At 41.9% G+C, this 18,790-nt stretch overlaps 1 protein-coding gene across 1 annotated transcript; it reads left to right on the forward strand.

The window, feature by feature from the left end:
• The first annotated feature begins 937 nt into the window (after positions 1-937).
• RIOK1 (RIO kinase 1) lies at positions 938-18,207 on the forward strand. The gene is made up of 17 exons (XM_055704326.1): positions 938-1,096; positions 2,127-2,331; positions 4,443-4,533; positions 5,636-5,705; positions 6,472-6,514; positions 7,219-7,311; positions 8,324-8,436; positions 8,558-8,638; positions 9,198-9,284; positions 9,800-9,937; positions 10,526-10,629; positions 12,338-12,444; positions 13,558-13,623; positions 14,806-14,925; positions 15,277-15,330; positions 16,382-16,522; positions 18,000-18,207. The coding sequence occupies exons 1-17, from the start codon at positions 1,026-1,028 to the stop codon at positions 18,108-18,110; spliced, it is 1,695 nt and encodes a 564-aa protein (XP_055560301.1). The 5' UTR covers positions 938-1,025; the 3' UTR covers positions 18,111-18,207.
• Positions 18,208-18,790: the final 583 nt, after the last annotated feature.

Here is an 18,790-nt window from a genome sequence, read left to right on the forward strand (position 1 = left end):
TGAAGTAAAGTTGGAGCTTTAGAAATGCTGGACGCTGGGTTGTAGCTTTGCACAGTTGGAGTCTCTCAATGGGTTAGCTTTACAGAAGCATTGGGGGCGGAAACGACATCTGTTGCATTCATTCTTTTTTAAAGGCTTCTCAGTGCAAGCATCCCTGTTTTCTGCATAATTGTAGATTTTTGATAGCCTTGACATATACCATTTGGATAATGGGAAAACATCTACCAAACACCTGCATTCTAAAATGTTACTGTTATGTACCAGATAGCAAGAGTGCAGCAGTCACTTTTATTTCCTTAATTCTACATTACATTGGTATATAAACAGATCAGTAGGTTGTTCAGTACAAGGAGTGCTACAGTGACCTAAGATGCTTCCAGCAAGGCTTGAAGTGGCAGAATTCCTTTGGTTTCAAGTGGAGCTTTATTTTAAGAAAGCCTGGAACTTCGCAGAGTATGTTAAATAAAACTCTATTGATCTGTTACAGACAGTGCAGATCATTACTAATGTTTTAAGGAAAACGACCATGAATCTGTGGCGTAACTGGTCATTCCCAGCCAAGAGAAGAGGCCCTGGCGGTGCCGTATTTTTAATGCTGCGTTATTGCATATTATACAGATGTGCGACAGGGGAGCACGTACTTAGGAGCGGCTGCTTCGAGAGGCCCCCGCCGGTTAACCGGCAGCGGGCGCCCCGGCTCCGCGGGTCAGAACAGGGGGTGCAGCCGACAAGCACGGAGCTCCCCTCGGTTATAAACGCTCCCGCAGCCGTTAGAGACACGCCGCCCGTAAGCAGCGAGAGCCGCCCGAGCCCCCCAGCCTGCACCGGGCCGGCCCCGGGAGCGCGCACCGGGATCCCCGCGGCGGCGGCGCGGGAGCGCGCCTCAGCGGCTCCGCAGCGCTTCTGACGTCAGGCGCTCACAGCCAATCCCCGCGCAGGAACCCGAGGGGGGGCTTGTCCCGGGTCCCGCCCACTCTCTCTGCTTTTGGTCCCTCAGCCGGCGCCGTAGTGGGCAGCCCGCCGCCATGGATTACCGGGCGGTGGCCATGCGCCAGGCCGTGCCCGGGCAGTTTGATGATGCCGACTGCTCCGATGGGTAGGAGGCGGCGAGGGGCCGGGTGTGGGCCGCGGGGCGGGGGGTGTGCCGGGCCTGTTGTGGCGCCATGCGGCACCGGCGTGAGGCGAGGCCGGGCGGGCCCGGCGCGGTGAGGTGCCCGGCGCGGCGATGCTGCCCGGGCCGTGAGAACCTGTGAGGCGAGGCCCTGAGCGCTCTCCCAGCTTTCCTCAGCGGCTGGTGGTCGCTGCCGGGGCGGGCGGGGGAGCCCGCAGGCCGGGGCGGGCGAGCAGTGCCACCGCGGTGTCGCCGGGTGGTGGCTGGGCCTGTGAAACCGCGTAGCAGGACCGTGAGTTGCTCAGGCCAGCAAATCGCTGCGATTCGTTTTGGAATTACGTTTTCTGTTGGACTGAAAGCCTGGAGCTTTTTATATTTATTGGGGAGTGACTAAGGTACAGGCTTGTGTTAGGGGTTCAGGCCATTTTCTTTCCAGTTTACGATTCATTTAATTAAATCTCAAATGCTGGCAGAGAATCAGCTTTGGGGCGTGTTGTGGCAGAAAGCCACGACATCCTGCAGGCACTAAGATGTGGGTAAGTCAAAAGGGTGCGTTTTTCCCTCAAATTCTTTTTTAGGCCTAACTTTTTTTATGTAAATTGCACTGGTGCCCTGAGTTACCAGCAGGTTGGCTGTCTGTCTCCAGTGGGATTTTGTGTAATGCTTGTCAGGTGGAAATCTGCTGTGGCAGCAAGCAGAACGTTTTGTCTCTGGTGAAGGAGCTGGTTGACCTGATCCGATGTGTTTATCAGATTGGAGTCAGAGGGATCCAAATAAGTGTAACTTCAGAACAAGTTAGAAGGCAGCACTGAGGTGTAGTTTTAATTTAATTTAAATGTAGTCCATCCTTTAAAAGCAATGCCATCCTCATATAGGCTTGCCTAAACACAGGTGAAGTGAGAAACATCTCATGGAGAGCTAACCTTGTGAAAGGATTTGTTGGGATAAATGTATTGAATTTTTTGTGACTGTAGCAATCATCTGTAGTTATATAAACCTCTGTATTTATTTGAAGTGAACTTACACAAGACACAGAAACAGCTATAGAAGGTGAGGTGACTGAGAACTGCCAGTTATGCATGTGCGAAGAAGTTAACACTGAGGAAGGAGATGGTGATGATGACAATGATGATGAAGAGGAAGATGAAGACTGGGATTGGGATGATGAGGTGGGAAGACTCATGAAGCGCCACAGTGCTGCTGGTGGGTGCAATCCACAGGTATGTTGGAATGCTATTTTGTGAGCACCAAGAGTGCCCAGGAGCAAATGGGGCTAACCTGAAGGCTTTGTTCGTTGTTAGTATTATGTTGAGCATAAATGCAAATGGACATTTCTCCTTGAGAGAATCCCCTTCCTTTGAGTCTCTTCCTCTGCCATGCCATATGCATATGTATGTTGTAGCCAGAGCTCTGCTTGTTTTCCTTGTCTCAAATCCTTTCACTGGATTCTCTTTGTCAATGCACTTTTCCTTCTGTTTGTTACCTTCCTCAACTTTTCTTTGCCCACCCCAGTCTCTACTGATGTTGCTTACTTCTTGGTATTTGTCCTCTGTGTTTTGAGCATCATCCCCATCCTTTAAGACTGTACCTGCTTGTCACACCCAGGGTGAAGCAGGTTATGTTTTGGACTTAATAGTGAGGGAGGCAAAAGAAAGCATGGGAGGTGGGTGAGGTGCTAGAAGTGGATTAATTTAGAGTGTATGCTATTGACACACAAGCTCTGGCATTCTGCAGAATGAAAAGCACATGTGATGTGAGAACTGGCATCATTAGAATCATAGAATCATTTAGGTTGGAAGAGACCTTTAAGATCATAGAGTCCCGCAGTGAACCCAGGACTTCCAAGTCCACCACTAAACCGTGTCCCTAAGCACCTCATCGATGTGTTTTTTAAACGCCTCCAGGGACAGTGATTCCACTGCCCCTCTGAACAACCGGTTCCAATGCTTGACCACCCTTTCAGTAAAGAAATTTTTCGTAATATCCAAGCTAAACCTTGCCTGGTATAACTTGAGGCTCATTCCTCTCATCCTGTTGCTTGTTACCTGGGAGAAGAGACCAACAACCACCTGCCTACAGCCTCCTTTCAGGCAGTTGTAGAGAGCAGTAAGGTCCACCCTGAGCCTCCTCCTCTCCAGACTAAACACCCCCAGTCCCCCCAGATGGTTTGTATAAGACTTGTGCTCCAGACCCTTCACCAGCTCCGTTGCCCATCTCTGGACACACTCCAGCATCTCAATGTCTTGTAGTGAGGAGGCCAAAACCGAACACAATATTCAAGGTGCAGCCTCACCAGTGCCAAGTACAGGGGGATGATTGCTTCCCTTGTCCTGCTGGCCACGCTGTTTGGATACAAGCCAGGATGCTGTTGGCCTCCTTGGCCACCTGGGCACACTCCGGCTCATGCCCAGCCGCCTGTCAGCCAGCACCCCCAGGCCCTTTCCCACCAGGCGGCTTTCAGCCACTCTGCCCCCAGCCCGCAGCGCTGCGTGGGGCTGGTGTGACCCACGTGCAGGACCCAGCACTGAGCCTGGTTGTACCTCACACAACTGGCCTCGGCCCATCGGTCCAGCCTGCCCAGATCCCTCTGCAGAGCCTCCTGCCCTCCAGCAGATCAACACTTCCCCCAAGCTTGGTGTTGTCTGCAAACTACTCAGGGTTCACTCAATCCCCTCATCCACATTGTCAGTAAAGATATTAAACAGGACTGGCCCCGACAGTGAGCCCTGGGGAACACTTATCTTCTTACCTTCAACTTGGACACTGGAGGTTCAACACCTGTTTTCTTACTGATACCAATGTAACAGAATGGTTGAGATAAATTAGTGGTGCTGATCATCATCTAGCATGTCCTACTCACAGCACTTGTCCTAATTTATTCTTGCCTTTAGTTAGAGGTTATGCTGTCCAGTGTTGGTGAAATCATATTCAGATACTGTGTTTGGAGAAGTCTAGCTTTAAGAAAAGATAGCATCTTGGAAAGTTTTCTCTGTTCATTACGTTCTCATTTCTCTCCTTGTTTCTGTCTGCTATGTCCCTTCCTTTTACAGATAGAAAAGTGTTAATGTGAGAGACTTGCAGTTCTGTTCCCAGATAGAGAAGAACCTTGAACTCAGACACTTTTTGGAATTTTAACTGATGCCTCACCTGTATTTTCTTTCTTGAATCGAGTAGAATCTGATGTTAATCTGTATCCATTTCCTCACCCTTTCTGGTTTTCTTTTTATGGCTCTAGGCATAGGCGTTTGAGCTGACTTTTCAAATGATACTGTCTTTATTTCAGAGGGCTATTTAGAGAAGGCAACTTATATTAACAAATCCTTTGTTTCAGGCAAATAGACAGACCCCTAGTTGCTATTCAGCAAAAATGTCTACTCCTACAGACAAGGCTTTAAGGAAATTTGAACATAAAATTAATTTAGGTGAGTATAATTGCATTGTGTTCTTTTATGAAAACAGATACCACTCTGACATTCTCAGACTAATTCTGCTTACTTTAAGCTTAAACTCATTGAAATAAGTGAGTTAACCACTGCCAGACAGATTAAAAAATGTTTTTTGTGTATTTGAAGTTGCCTTTAGTCTCCATTAACCAGCTGTCATACACCTTTCTCTCCTTCTTAAGGGCTATAGGGCTGTTTGATTGTTTTGTTTTCTTTTATTCTTCCTCTTTGACTTCTTCAGACCACACAAATTTAAAGTATTTTTCCTTGCTCCTTTGTAGTAGCAAGCTGTTTGGCTGGAAGGCGGGTGTCAGCTCTGCTGTGATGATGTTGGTCACTCTCAAAGCTGCTACCACAGCTAAATTTCCTAGACAGCTGCAACCCCCTGTAGTATTAGGGTGGTACATTGTGCCACAGTTATCACAGAAACTGTGCCTCAGTGAGGTGAGTGAAGAGGCTGCTGTCCTTGTTGATGTGGTTTGATGTTTACTGTGTGATGGAAATGGCTGCTCAGCTCAGCCTGTTAGGGCTAGAGGTAGCTGTGATGGGGGCCTTTTGACAGAGTAGTAAAAGAGGTGGTGTTTTCCTTTATAACGAAAAGGTTCTAAAATGAAGATTGAATAGTGGCACATATGTAGCCAAATAAGCAGCTGTTATACATTTAGCAATTAGTCAAAGACAATTTAAAATACATTATGGGGAGAGAATCATGGAGGCTGTTGCTTATTGTGGTCAGAAAAATGGCATTCCATTGTGATAAGAGAAGGGCAGACAAATTTAATGGTGAGATGTTGTCCAAAAGGCATTACTTCTGGATGGTGTTACATCTTCAAGAGTGTGAGACTGTCTCGCTCACCTGTGTTATTTCCTGACAGTCCTACTGTGACATGCAGACAGAGCGGAGAGCTGTGTTAACTCTGGTATGTAGCTAAGCTTCTGTGCTTGCTGACGGAGACCTCTGCCTGTGTTGTAACATTGTGTTGTGGCCTATCGACTGGCAGCAGAATTGAAGGGGCAGTTTTGAACTTGGAAAACTTCTTCGGGTTTGTTTTTTTTTCATTTCTTCTTACGTGTTTTTCAGATAAGCTAAATTTTGATGACTCTGTTATAAACAGAGTCACAGAAAAGTCTAGACAGAAGGAAGCAGACATGTGAGTATTGCTCATAGTTCTATTTTCATTTAAATAACTTGAACCCAGAAGAGTTGTTCTTATTTCCTACTGTGATCCTGAGGTTTTGAATAAATTTATTAAGAAAACCAAAATTTGTATATAGTCTGCATGCAGGCTGGCATTTGGTCTTAAACCTTTTGGTTTCCAGATCAGTTGCCTAAATCATTCCAACTGATTCTTCTGTCTTAAACCTTTTGGTTTCCAGATCAGTTGCCTAAATCATTCCAACTGATTCTTCTGTGCTGGTAGCACATCTGATTGTATTGGTGTAGTAAGACAGAAGTGACTGGTATCATTCCACTAAAAAAGACTATGTTGTCTCTGATACTTTTTTTTTTTTTTTCCTCTAAACGGAGGTCCTTAAGCAGTTGGACTAAAAAGGTATTGGAAGCCTTTTGAAGGTTCCTCCCGATGATTTGGTGAGGGAAATGTACTTTTTTTTTTTTAGATTCTTTTAGATTTTTTTAAAGCCTGCAGCTTGTAACCCTAAATTGTTAAGACAGATACCGTTTTCTCCTGAATGAGCATAATTCAGTGAGGACGAGGTGTCTGATATTTAGGATTTTTTGTTTGCTTTTTTTTTTTTCCCCTTGCCCACGGGAGAAACCTTTATTTTTTTATATGAACTGAAAGCCTTACTTCCCGAGGCTGTCATCTTATCTTTGATACATAGTGTCATGTTTTACTCTGTCAAAGTATTGGCTCCGTATGTGGGATTGTGTAATTTTATCTTCACTTCTGCTAGGTACCGAGTCAAAGACAAGTCAGACAGAGCAACAGTAGAACAGGTAAGTCCTTAGTTCATCAAATTTCTTTAACTGGAACAAATAATGTGGAATTTTGGAATCAGTGGTAAAAGAGATACTGTAGGAACAAAGTTTTGCCTTAGAATTGTTCCCCTTGTTATCCTGAAGAGACCTGTTGTCCCTTCATATTTCTTTCTTTTATGAAGGTTGTACTTGCTTCCACAGATGCTTTCAAGCTCAGTTTTGTGCTTAGCATTGTGATTTGATCATATATGCAATGCAAAATTCCATCTTAAGTTTTTACTAAATTCCAAAGAACAACAACAAAAAAGTTGGGTTTGCTTTTTTCCTATTTTTCTTCTTTAGCAAGACTGAACTATTACTGGCCCAGGGCCACATAGAGCTATCACAGCTGAAACAGAGCAGCTATCTCAAGGGAAACCTTATTTTAACACATTAATACAACTGTGGGTGGGAAATCATTCTCTTGCATCTCTTTTAGTGCTAGCTCAAGGACATATGCTTAGTTTAAAAAAAGAAAGTAATCATGTTGAAAGAAAAAGTGAAGTATTGTTCTAGAAGCATCACCAAATTCTGAGTGGTTGCTGTTTGGATTGTGATTTGATTTTTAAGAATAGTCTGATGCTGTGGGTCTTTTAATATGGTTACTAAGGCTGGACTGTATTCTTAGGTTTTGTCCTCTTCAAAAACAGCAATTTTGCTGACTTTTCTGTATTAAATTTCAGGTGTTGGATCCAAGGACCCGAATGATTTTGTTCAAGATGCTAAGTAGAGGTGTCATATCAGAAATCAATGGCTGCATTAGCACAGGGAAAGAAGTAAGTTTTACTACAAATGACGTAGTAGTCCCTTTCTCAGCAAGTTAGGTGGAAGCTTATGGTGCTCAGAAGATATATCGAAGTACTTGGTTTTAGTATTACTTTTTTTTTTGTGTGTGTTGTGTATGTGTTACTTGATCAGTAGGAAGTTATCTTAAGATAAAAAGCAATTTATGTTAAAGGAGACAAGTTTCCCCAAGTATGTAAGATTTCTCAGAATACTTGTATGTTATATTAAAGTTGTGGATCATGTTAATTGTATGTTACAACTGAAATCTTTGGAAGCAGTATGTGTACGGGCAATATTAAACAGTACCTCAAAAACCCCATACAAACCCAGGTGATTCTTTATGCAAGACACTCCTGCATGCAGATCAGACCAGCTCCACATGTCAGTGGACATGGGATTATCTAAATGGTGTAACAAAATTCAGTTTAGAATACTATTAAATCTTCTTGGCTTTTATAAAACTGACATGTTTGTGTGCTGCTGTTCTCAAGTAATATTGCAGATAATTAAAACCAAACCACAAATTTCCAAGTAAATTAATAAATTAGTTTTAGAATGCCTACTCACCTAGGCTGATCAGGTTTGCTTCTGAGTCCTTGAATGCTGATTAAAGGCATACTTCCACCCTGCATAGAAGTGTCAGTGTGAGATATTTGGGTCATGCTTTAGGGCCTAAACAGTGCACAGGCTCAAATTAACCCTTCACACAAGGGCTTGTTTCAGTCTCGGAAATGTGGATGAGTCAGAGCTTTCTTGTGCATTGGGGGTTTTTGTCCTGTGTGCACTGTCACACCCCTGCCCAGTCTCATGTGCTTCCCATCAGTTGCCTCTGGTAGAAAAAAAGATTGCTCTTGTGTGCAGACTTACTCAGCTGGGTGCCACATAGGGCCTGGGGTGAGATCAGATCTTCTCCAGGTGTCATAAAAAGAAGAAGGGAGAAGGTTATGTTGATTTTAAAGAGTTTTTCTTTAATGTTGTTTCTTCCCTTTTATAATCGGATAGGCTAATGTATATCATGCCAGTACTGCGAATGGAGAGAACAGAGCAATAAAGATTTACAAAACCTCTATTCTGATGTTTAAAGATCGGGATAAATATGTGAGTGGTGAATTCAGGTGAGTTTGGCTTCTGCCTGTTTTACTGGGATAGAGGGCTTGTGTGAAAGGTGGTAAAATCACTGGTGCTAATACTGCATTGATTGGCTCAGAATCCTTGTTGTCTTTTATTTCTTTTAAGATTTCGTCATGGATATTGCAAAGGCAACCCAAGAAAAATGGTGAAGACATGGGCTGAAAAAGAAATGAGGAATTTAATAAGGTGATTCTTCCAGTTTTTATTTCAGCTCGCAAAGGTAACTGAAACGTTTAAGTTTATAGGAGGTACTCTCCTATTGCTAGAGTGTGGCTACCACTACCTTTTAGGGTCTCTGGAGTATTCAGGCAAGTGTCTTAAGCTTCCCTGTGGGAGAGAAAAGAAAGAGGAGGGAGGAATAAAGATACTCTTCTTTCTGTCTTGCTGCTCGTGCTCTAAGCTCTTCAATGTCTGAACTCTGTCTGACATAAGTGAAAAGTAAGGAAAGCTACAAAGAGCTGCTGCTGAGTAACAGCACACTGTGTGATACAGGTTAATCCTAGGATTAACCTGAACTGTGTAAAGATTTTTTTGTCCAACACAGGAATGCTTAGAGAATAGAGCCGGAATGGTTGTGGCTTTTTGTATTCATTTCCTGGCGGTTATTCACAAGTGAGAGTTTCCAGAATAGAGGAGCTCTTAATTGTGTATTACGTTTAAAGCAACAAAGCTTCTATAGCCACCAGTGCACTGCAAATATTAGAGTTTGGTTTTATTTTTTTGTGGCTTTGCTCCTGTGTTACAGGTTGAATACAGCCCAGATACCTTGCCCTGAGCCAATTATGCTAAGAAGTCATGTGCTTGTCATGGGCTTTATTGGTAAAGGTGATAGGTAAGTATCATTAGAAAATAAAATATTTTTTATTAGCTTTCCACAAATTTATTAAAAACAAACCAACCAACCCTCTGAATTTACCTACTCTTACTTTTGGCCTGTAAAATTAACATGTTACTTTTACATGTGCATGTGACCTGTAGAATACCCAGATATTTGCTGGCTACTACTGCAGGCAATCTGCATGATTCTGAAGCCTCAGTTGTGTGCTTAACCAGAGATTAAGGCAGGAAAGGCTTGCTGATCATACATGAAGATAGCTCATCACTTTGTAGTACACAATGTAGCATGGTCCAAATTATCTCTTGTTGGAAACGGAGCTCCAGAATCATTGGCAAGCATATACTAAGCTTTGTTGCCCTTCATGCTGGCTCCATGCACTTAGCTGCTTGTGCTGTCTTGCTTGAAACACTTAATGAGCAGAAGGATCAGGTACAGCAATTAAAGAATTTGCAACTGGTATGAAGAAGGAAAACGTACTCACTTTCTGTTGTTTGTGTTGTAATTTCAAGGCCCGCTCCTCTGCTGAAGAATGCTCAGTTATCAGACTCTAAAGTCAGGGAGTTGTACCTGCAAATCATCCAGTACATGAGAAGAATATACCAAGATGCCAGACTTGTTCACGCAGATCTCAGTGAATTTAATATGCTGTATGTTTTTAAACTTTGTTCTGAATTATGACATCTAAAATGTGTGCATTGACAACCTCTTTGTGAGAGTACTAATATACCTTTAAGGGGAGATGGGGTATTCTTTGTGATTGACTTTTGTGACTTCTTTAATTACTTATGCAGCTTTTAACTCAGATCTGAGCTTTCTCTGTTTAAAAAAAAACAAACAAAAAACCCAAAAAAACAACACCAAAAAAACCAACCAACCACCCAAAGGGAAAAAAAGAACCCCTACAAACCCCCCCCGAACAAAAATCCCTCACTAACAAACAAAAAAACCCCAACTAGAGAAAAATGAGTAAGGTACTTTTTTTTTTTTTTTCTCCCCCACCCATAACACTGCATTTTGTGTCCACAAGAAGACTATTTCTTGTAATAGACATTTAAGTTTAATAATACAGCTTATTTAGAGGAGGGAAGGGATTGACCCAAAAAAAGCCACTCTGGTCCTAATATATGAGTTGCATGCTGGAGAAATATGTTAAGGGGTTTTTTTGTTGGTTTTTTTTTTTGTTTGCTGGTTCTTGAGTTTGAAGCACACTTTGTTACCTGTTTTTTTGCTTGCAGGTACCACGGTGGGGACGTGCACATCATTGATGTGTCTCAAGCTGTGGAGCATGACCACCCACATGCGCTGGAGTTCCTGCGAAAGGATTGTGCCAATGTTAATGGTGAGTGGGCTGCACTTCAAATCTTGTTATGATAGCTGGTTTATTTAGGAAGGTGAACTGTATTCACCTATGTTCTTTCAGGTGTAGCTGACTGTAGGAACTGTCAAACTTCCATTAAAATACTCCCTCTTCTAGGTTCTCATGGCTTCCTCGGGGAGCAGTGTACTGTGCGAAGTTCAGAAGAGCCTGTTCTGCTAGAAATCATCTGGCTGAAATAAGTCACCTGACTGAATCTCAGATTTAAGACAGATCTGAGATCAGTCCCAGTCTGCAGCAGCACCCACCCCAGTCTTAACTTCCCTTGCTTAAAGGGCTGTGCAGACATACTGATGTTTCCTTCTGTGAGTGGAATCCACATCTGGAATTCCTCAGCTGGCAAGAAATTGCTGTGTTACAGAGTTCCCTTTACTTACTTGTCCAGGTCCGCTGAGAGAATTGAGGCACAGAGTAGTTTATTAGAGATGTTATCACTTGTCATATTATTTTCATAAACAGGATACCTTTATGGTACTTTTCTCTTGAAAATTTGGTCTTCACATGTCGGTGTGTGTGTTGTGTAACACACACATCTCCTGGTAGGGTGTGTTCCTCCCTGAGGACAAGAAATCTGTCATTGCAGGCTGCTTGACTGTTTTTGTCCCCCCTTTCTTTTCAGATTCATTTTTTCCTAATTTTAGAGGCTCTTGAAAGTCTGTGGAAAAAGAACTGTATGCGTTTTGTTGCTTTATGTTTGTTGATACCCATTATGCTAGTTTTTCCTTGTTCTTTTTCTGTTCATGGACTTCTAATAACTCCCTTCTGGCTCAGATACTTGCACCCTTGCTCTTTTTTCATGTCTTTTGGTTTGCTCTCCCTAGATACTCTAGTGCCTCAGTGAGTTGCAGTGGTTTTGGTGTGTTTTGTTAGTTTTTTGTCACTGTGACTTTCTTTGTGTAGTCCTCCTACAGAGACTGCTGAGAAACACCTTGCTGTGCGCTCTGCCCTAGCTGTGATCATTGCAAAGACTTGTGGTTCCATGGGCACAGAGAGCTGCCTCCAAACTAAACTGTTTTTGTTCTTTCTGTGATTCATTTCTCATATTGAATGATCTTCAGAGAACTTTAGTAGGAAATGCTTATTAAGCAGCCCTCAGTGTCTTTCACTGCTGCTTTTCAGTACAGAAAAATACAGAAAAAAAGCCTCTAAATTTGGTTATACTTAACTCAAGAAACCAATTTTGAGTGTAGTATTGAGGAAAATTCTGATATGTTAACATGTCTTCCATTTTAGGTGGAGCAAAATTAGGCTGTACTGTGTTTCAGTGGATACTTCTGTTTCTCTCTGGCAAAAGTTTGAGGTCATTTTTTTTTAAATACATTTTTCATCTTAGTCATTGCAAGTGCTACACCTGTCTTTAAATTGTTTACTTCTTAGCCCCTACTACATCAAGGCTGGCTCCTGCTGAAATTGATTTCATTTTTTTTTTTTTTTATATTTACCAAGTTATTCTTCTCCTTTCAGTTGCATCTGTTGCATCTGGAAGATGAACAGGTTTTTTTCAGATGGCCAAGAGTCATCTGATAACTAAACCAAATATGATGCAGTACATGCTGCTGAGGCTTTCCCAAGCCATCAGGGCCATTGGCTTGTGTAACTGTCACTTTAATGTCGCAGCCATATATATTACACATAATTAAAGTTTCTGTCTCTGCCCTTTGTTTTCTGGTAGACTTTTTTCAGAAGCGCAATGTTGCAGTGATGACTGTGAGGGAACTGTTTGAGTTTATTACTGATCCTTCTATCACAAGCGAGAACATTGATGATTATCTGTCTAAGGTAAGACCTCGTGGCCTTGTTGCTTGTGTAGGAAGACTTGAACAACAAAATTGGATTTACTTCAAGCCCCTTCATCTCATTTACTCTATGTCCTGCTATTGAAGGAAGGTGGTACATGACATGTTATGCTAGTGCTTCAAAAACGTATACAGGTCTTTTCCATTTATACCATTATAGGATCACAACACTTTCATTCTGTTTTGTCAACAAGTCTAAACTGTGGAAACTCAAATATCTCTTTCAGCTGCTACTAAAACCAGGATTCTTTGAACTAGTTCTTTTTTTGGCAAGGTGAAGCTCTGCAGAAATATTAACTGTGTTTGTTATAGAGAATGGGGTTAAGAGTGCAGATTTGAGCATGGTGGGCTGAGGGAGGAAGGGTAGCATTACTCCAAGGTGCACAGACTTCCTAGCCAAATACAGCAGCTGGCAGAACACATTGACTCTGGCAGGAGGTAAACTTACTCAGCGCTGCCAGCAGCACCCACGTATTTCATCTCTAGCTGCCAGTTCTCTGCTCCCAGGTTGATGTTTCTTTAAAAAGGGAGTGGTTGGTGGGAAGGTTTTTAGTGCAAGAGAAATGGGATTCACATGTGCTGTGCTCATAGCATAGATTTGATGTTATTCCTGGTCAAGACCACCTGAGTGTGGTCCAAATACCAGTGTAGCATGTGGATTTCCAGACAGTGTGTGCTTTCGGTCATGGTGGAGGTTAAATGAGTCAGAGCTGTGCTATGTGGTTCCCCTTCCTTGTGCTCCTCTAGCTTGCTCAATGTGCATGAGAAGAGCCAAGTTCCAGGACTGAGCACTGCTCACTGTATTCTTCTTGCTCTGTTATGTCCTGTAGTCATGCTGGGCCTGCCACGACTTGGTCTGGGAGGAGCAGCAAGCAGGTTTTCCCTCTGTTGACGAAGCATATCCACAGTTACAAGCACGCTTTGCAGAAACGTCACTTACCGTGAGGTGTCGCTCAAAGCGTTTCCATAGGGAAAGCTTGAGTATTTGAGAGTGACAGTGTGGAGTACAGGGAGAAACACAGATGGGAATGGTTAGTTGGATTAAGTGATGCAATTCTAAAGAGTGATAACTTTGTATTGTTTTATATTTCTTTAGGCAATGGAAATAGCATCAAAAAGAACAGAGGAGGAAAGATCCAGTCAAGATAAAGTGGATGAGGAAGTAAGTGAGGATTTTTGTTCCTGCTATGAAATTACTGTTAGTCTTGCCTCTTCTAAACAATGAAAACCGTTGTCTTTTATTTGGCAAAATGTACAGTTGGTAAGCAAAACGTTGGTTTGTGATTCTGAGATGTCTTGAACTAGTTGAAGTATTAAGGGGTACCATGTGTAAAAGCTGACAGTGATAAAGTGTTAGAAAGCAAATACTTAATTTCCCAAACCAATATGTTTGCTTGTAGCTAGGCCCCTTGATGTATCTTCTAGTTCAGGTTCAGCTAATAAAGAACCTGACCGGAGGGATCTGATTGTGCCAGATGTAGCAAACCAATTACTCCTTTGCTTATAGAAGGGTACTGACCTGTAAGAGAGGTGGTTCAGTAGCATCTAAGTTCAATTTATTTCTCTTAGACTTCTCATGTGACCATGGCTAGTTTATGTCACTTCCTTCATAGAAGAGCAGAGCTGATTAAGGGCAAGCTCTGTGGAGGTGAGGGCCTCTGCTCTTTGCACGGCACTTAATCTAGCAGTTGTGGTCACGACGTGTACTGAATTTGTACTGGGGTTGAGCTGACACCATGAAAAAGAGAAGCAAAAGACTTCAGTCTGATCTGGTAGTGGCTTAAATTTGCTGGAGGACTGTTTCAGAAAGACTGCATGACAAATTTTAAGTGTATTGTTGATACTGCAGTTAGGTTTTACTGTACTATACTGCTGCAGGGACCTTTTTTTGAGGTGGACTGTAGGTTGAAACAGGTATTATTACATGAAGAGATTAAGTTATAACAGTGCATATTGATTGAATCGCTTCCTGAAGGTATTATAAAAGTCAATAAAAATGTATGAGAAAATCCTTAGAATACAAAACCTTAGGACTCAAATAGGTTAAGAGGAAGTTGAAAGTATTGGAGAAATTGGAAAGCGTCCTGGTGGAAGTCCTGCTAAGGAAGGAGCCTTATTAGTCATGATCTATCAATAATGTGGAGGTTGCATGTTAAGTCTGCTGCTGAAAAAAAAAAAAATATGCTGCAGTGCAAATGGTAATGGATGACTGCAGTGTTCATTTTTAGTTCCTCTGACCCATGAAATCCTTCATGATTATTCTCTTAAGGATGCATAATTGGGTAGGAAAAACAATGAAACTACATGTACATTAGTAAGTCTGTGTTTCCTTTCACTCTACAAGGTGTTTAAGAAGGCTTATATACCTCGAACTTTGACTGAAGTTAAAAACTATGAGAGAGATGTAGATATAATGATGAAATTGAAAGAAGAGGATATGGCATTGAATATTCAGCAAGATAATGTGAGTAGACATGCTGAGGCACTGCAAAAGCGGAAGGAAATATGAATTCTTTCTGGAAACTGATAGTAACAAACAAAACCTGAAGCCGTGTTACCAAGACATGGAGTACTGAATATAGCGTAATACTTTAAAATTGTCTGGTTAGTACTAATGCTAACATTGTACATTTTTTCCTGGTTTTTGGGGGTTTTTTTTTGGTTGATTTGTTTGAGTTCCAGTTGGGGTTTTTTGTTTTGTTTGGGGTTTTGGCTTCTTTTTTTTTTTTTTTTTTTAGATAATAATTTTCTGTAGGCATGAAGATTTAAGACTTGTTCTGATAATGTAACTTTTTTTCTCTCTCACTGTGTGTAGATTCTCTATCAGACTGTGACAGGACTGAAGAAAGATTTGTCTGGTGTTCAGAAGGTGAGACGTCTTTTTGAAATTCTTCATTTTAGCCATTTTCAGGAGAATGCTTAAGGAATATAGAAAATGCCTCATATTGCAGCTGACACCATGAAAGAAGCCTCTTGTTTGCAGAGTGACCGTTTATCTCCAGGATGGGTCTGGCATGACAGTGTGTCTGCATTCCACATGAATTGCTTCCCCGCACTCTGGCTGATGCTGGGTTGCTTGAGAATGAAATGATAATCCTTGCTATCGCCATGATCTCTGAAGTTGAAGTGGAGAGGAGGGAAGACGTTTTCCAATTATGGAGAATTAATTGATTTAAATTGTAGCACAACTACAGGTTTTGATATGTTCAGGGTAGCTTTGCTGTAATCATGTAAAGAGCAGCCCTGCAGTACAAGACATAAGATACTATGCCTTGCCATATTTGAAGTACTTGACAGTGAAAGTCTTCCATAAAGTATGCTGGATAAGAAGTTGGGTACTGATCAGTCTGTAGCAATATAACTCAAGGCAGAAGCCCTATGTGGGTTCCCCCTCCTTCCTTTGTAAATGTTATCTAGCAGTGGTGTAGACTTTGTTTTAACATGGAAATATAAATATGGGTGGGAACAGGCTGTGGCATAGTCTCCAGGCTTATTTAAGAATAAGTGAGTTTTCCAATGTAGATATTTGTGTTTGCAATAAAGCCTACATGCAGTGCCCGCAGGGTAGATTTGGATATGATCCAAGTAGGATTAAAAATTGGCTTCCACATATGTTAGCAAATTGCTGTTTAACTTACGGAAACTAGTTTGGGAGTGCCAGTACAGCTGTGCTGTGAGCCCTGACCTAAAATATCAGTCTCATGCATTCTGGTTTCCTTGTTTTTAGTTCTGGATTAACCTACTTTTCATTCTTTTTCTTGAGACTCAGTGGTGGCTGTAGTAAAGGAGATGGCACATAGGGTTTCTTTGCAGCAGATTCTGTTTTGATTTTGTATATATAGTGTATATATATGTGTGTGTGTTGTCATTAGGCTTCTTTGTTTTGGTTTGATACAATTCTGTCTTGATATATCTTGCAGATTCCTGCACTTCTTGAAAAGAAGGCAGATGAGTCAGAAACAGACTCTGATGATGATGGCAGCTCAGAGGACTCGGATTCAGGCTGTAAAGAATCTGTACATCCCAAAGATAAACCTGCTGAAGTTACCATGGACAAAAAGGTCAGCTGGCCAGGAATTGTTTATTTTTCCCACCTCTGCTTATGTGACAGAAAAAAAACCCAAAACTTAGTTCTGAGTGGTTCTTGCTAGTTCTTTTCTTAAGACAAGCTATGGACTTTCCCTGTTGTGGAGGATGAGAGCAGAGAAAATGAATTTCATTATGGATGCTGTATTAATGGTGTATTTATGTAGAGGAGCATGTAACATAGCTCTCTGTAGCCTAGACAAAGCTGAAAGAGACATCTCTGCAGGGAATTCTAAGGCTGTGCAAAGCAGAATTTAGTGAAGCCTGGGTAGCTCTTTGGTGTCTCTGGCTGCTCTTCCAGGCTTTAGTGTTCGGGTTTGTGGTCATGGTCCCTGATTAACTGCCTTATGCCCAGGGAACTGAGACCACCATCTGCAGAACTGGAGATTTGGTGACAATGTTTGAGCCACAGTGTCTCTTACAGTACTTTTAGTACAGACTGGTTAGCTTTGCTGTGGGCAAGAAAAGTAACGCTGTCATGCAAAGGGATTATGGTTTGGGTTTTTTTTATACGGTTTCATTTTTCAAACTGCAGACCAAGTATGCTCTGGTTTGGTGAGGCTTTTCTGCAAAGTATCTCCCATGGGTAAGAGAGGCTTTTGGCAGCCTTTTAGGTGCTGTGCAAAAGAAGGCTGAAACTTGCTAGGCTTAAGAGGTTCAAGATTTGGGGGGTTGCTTGTTAGGTTTTTTTCCTTGAAAAGGTAAGATAATACATTCCTTATCTGTCAAAAAAAAATAATGCAGTGCTATACCAGATACTTTCTACCAATCTAGAACTGCTGCCTTTCAGATATGAAACAGGGAAGTCTTGGTCACTTCTCATCCTTATGGATAGGTTTTCATTTGAACTTATTTTGGTCCATTTGTAAGCTAAGATTTTTGGTAATGTGTTCAGTTGCAGGCTGAACAACTGATGAGCAGCAATTACTTGCATTCCCCACCCCATTATGCTGATTTTGCATTTTCCAGTTGCGTGTAGGCTCTCCGATGTCTGGCACAAATTGCAGTGTACTGCAGTAGCGTAGCACCTTTCCTTGCAAATCCTGATGATGATCAGCTTGTTCGGAGTTACCAGCAGTTACTGGATCCCTACTTTTGCATGACACATAGAAACACATACTGTAGTAGCCCTGTGGGTAGCAGAAAACTTGGATCAGGCATCCTGTTGTAATCTTAGGTGTAAATAGCATGAGTTAAGAGTGCCTTTTATTCTCTTTCTTCAAAGGTTGCATGAATCTCGGGTTTTAACTGGTTTGAATTTTGCCTTGTCACTAGCGGTGTGCAGCTGCTAGCTTCACCCCAACCCTATACTTTGCTTCTCTTTTATTTCTTCCTCTTGATAACATCAATTTATATGGTGTGTTTAGTAACTTGTTAATGTAATGATTGATTTACCTGCTCAAAATCTCCCGTTCCTACCGGCTTTAAATGAGTGGTGTTTGGTCCTTATAGGAAAGGAAAAAGATGGTTAAAGAAGCCCAAAGAGAGAAGAGAAAAACCAAAATCCCAAAGCATGTGAAGAAGCGGAAAGAAAAGACTGCAAAAATGAAGAAAGGCAAATAAAATCAGCTTTGGCTTGGGGAAAGGGGATGGTTTGTTGTGGGTTATTTAGTCACTATCTTTCTAAAATTAAAATTCCTTTATTTATATACATACAGTATTAACTGTGAGGGTGGATTTTTTAATAACATGGTGTAATTGTTTGAACAGATTATATGTTATGGGTTTCTCAATAGGAAAGAATGAGTTTAACACTTGTACATGTTAAAATAATTTACCTGTGCAGATTTAACTTATTGTTAAACTCGCATTGATTTGTTCCTGGGGCCTTATGCCCCTGCCTCACACTGCATGCAAGCTAGTTCAGTTTGTTCCAGAGCAGTGATTTGATTCAAACAGATGCTTGGAGGAGAGGCAACGGCGATTCAGAGACCTTATGCCTTCTTCACAGTATGGAAGCAAATTGAGTTAGCTGTCTTCTTGCAGGCATGGTGCCTTTGCTGCCTCCCTTTGCTTGTGTTACCTTTGATATTTTCTTACTGAAAGCTGAGTTTTGTGATTTGGGAGGCAGCTGTCCTTGTTGCCCAGTGCCCTTCTGAAGCAATCAGGTAGGTGTACCCAAACAGACCAAAGCCTAACCTTTCCCCCTCCTCACCCTTATCCCAACATAGGGCACTCTTGCTCTTAAGAATATTATGAACCAGGTATTTTTTTAAGCTGATCAAATGAGTATTTGCCACAAG

The sequence above is a fragment of the Falco cherrug genome, chromosome 3 (assembly GCF_023634085.1).
Source record: "Falco cherrug isolate bFalChe1 chromosome 3, bFalChe1.pri, whole genome shotgun sequence".
NCBI classification, from domain to species: domain Eukaryota; kingdom Metazoa; phylum Chordata; class Aves; order Falconiformes; family Falconidae; genus Falco; species Falco cherrug.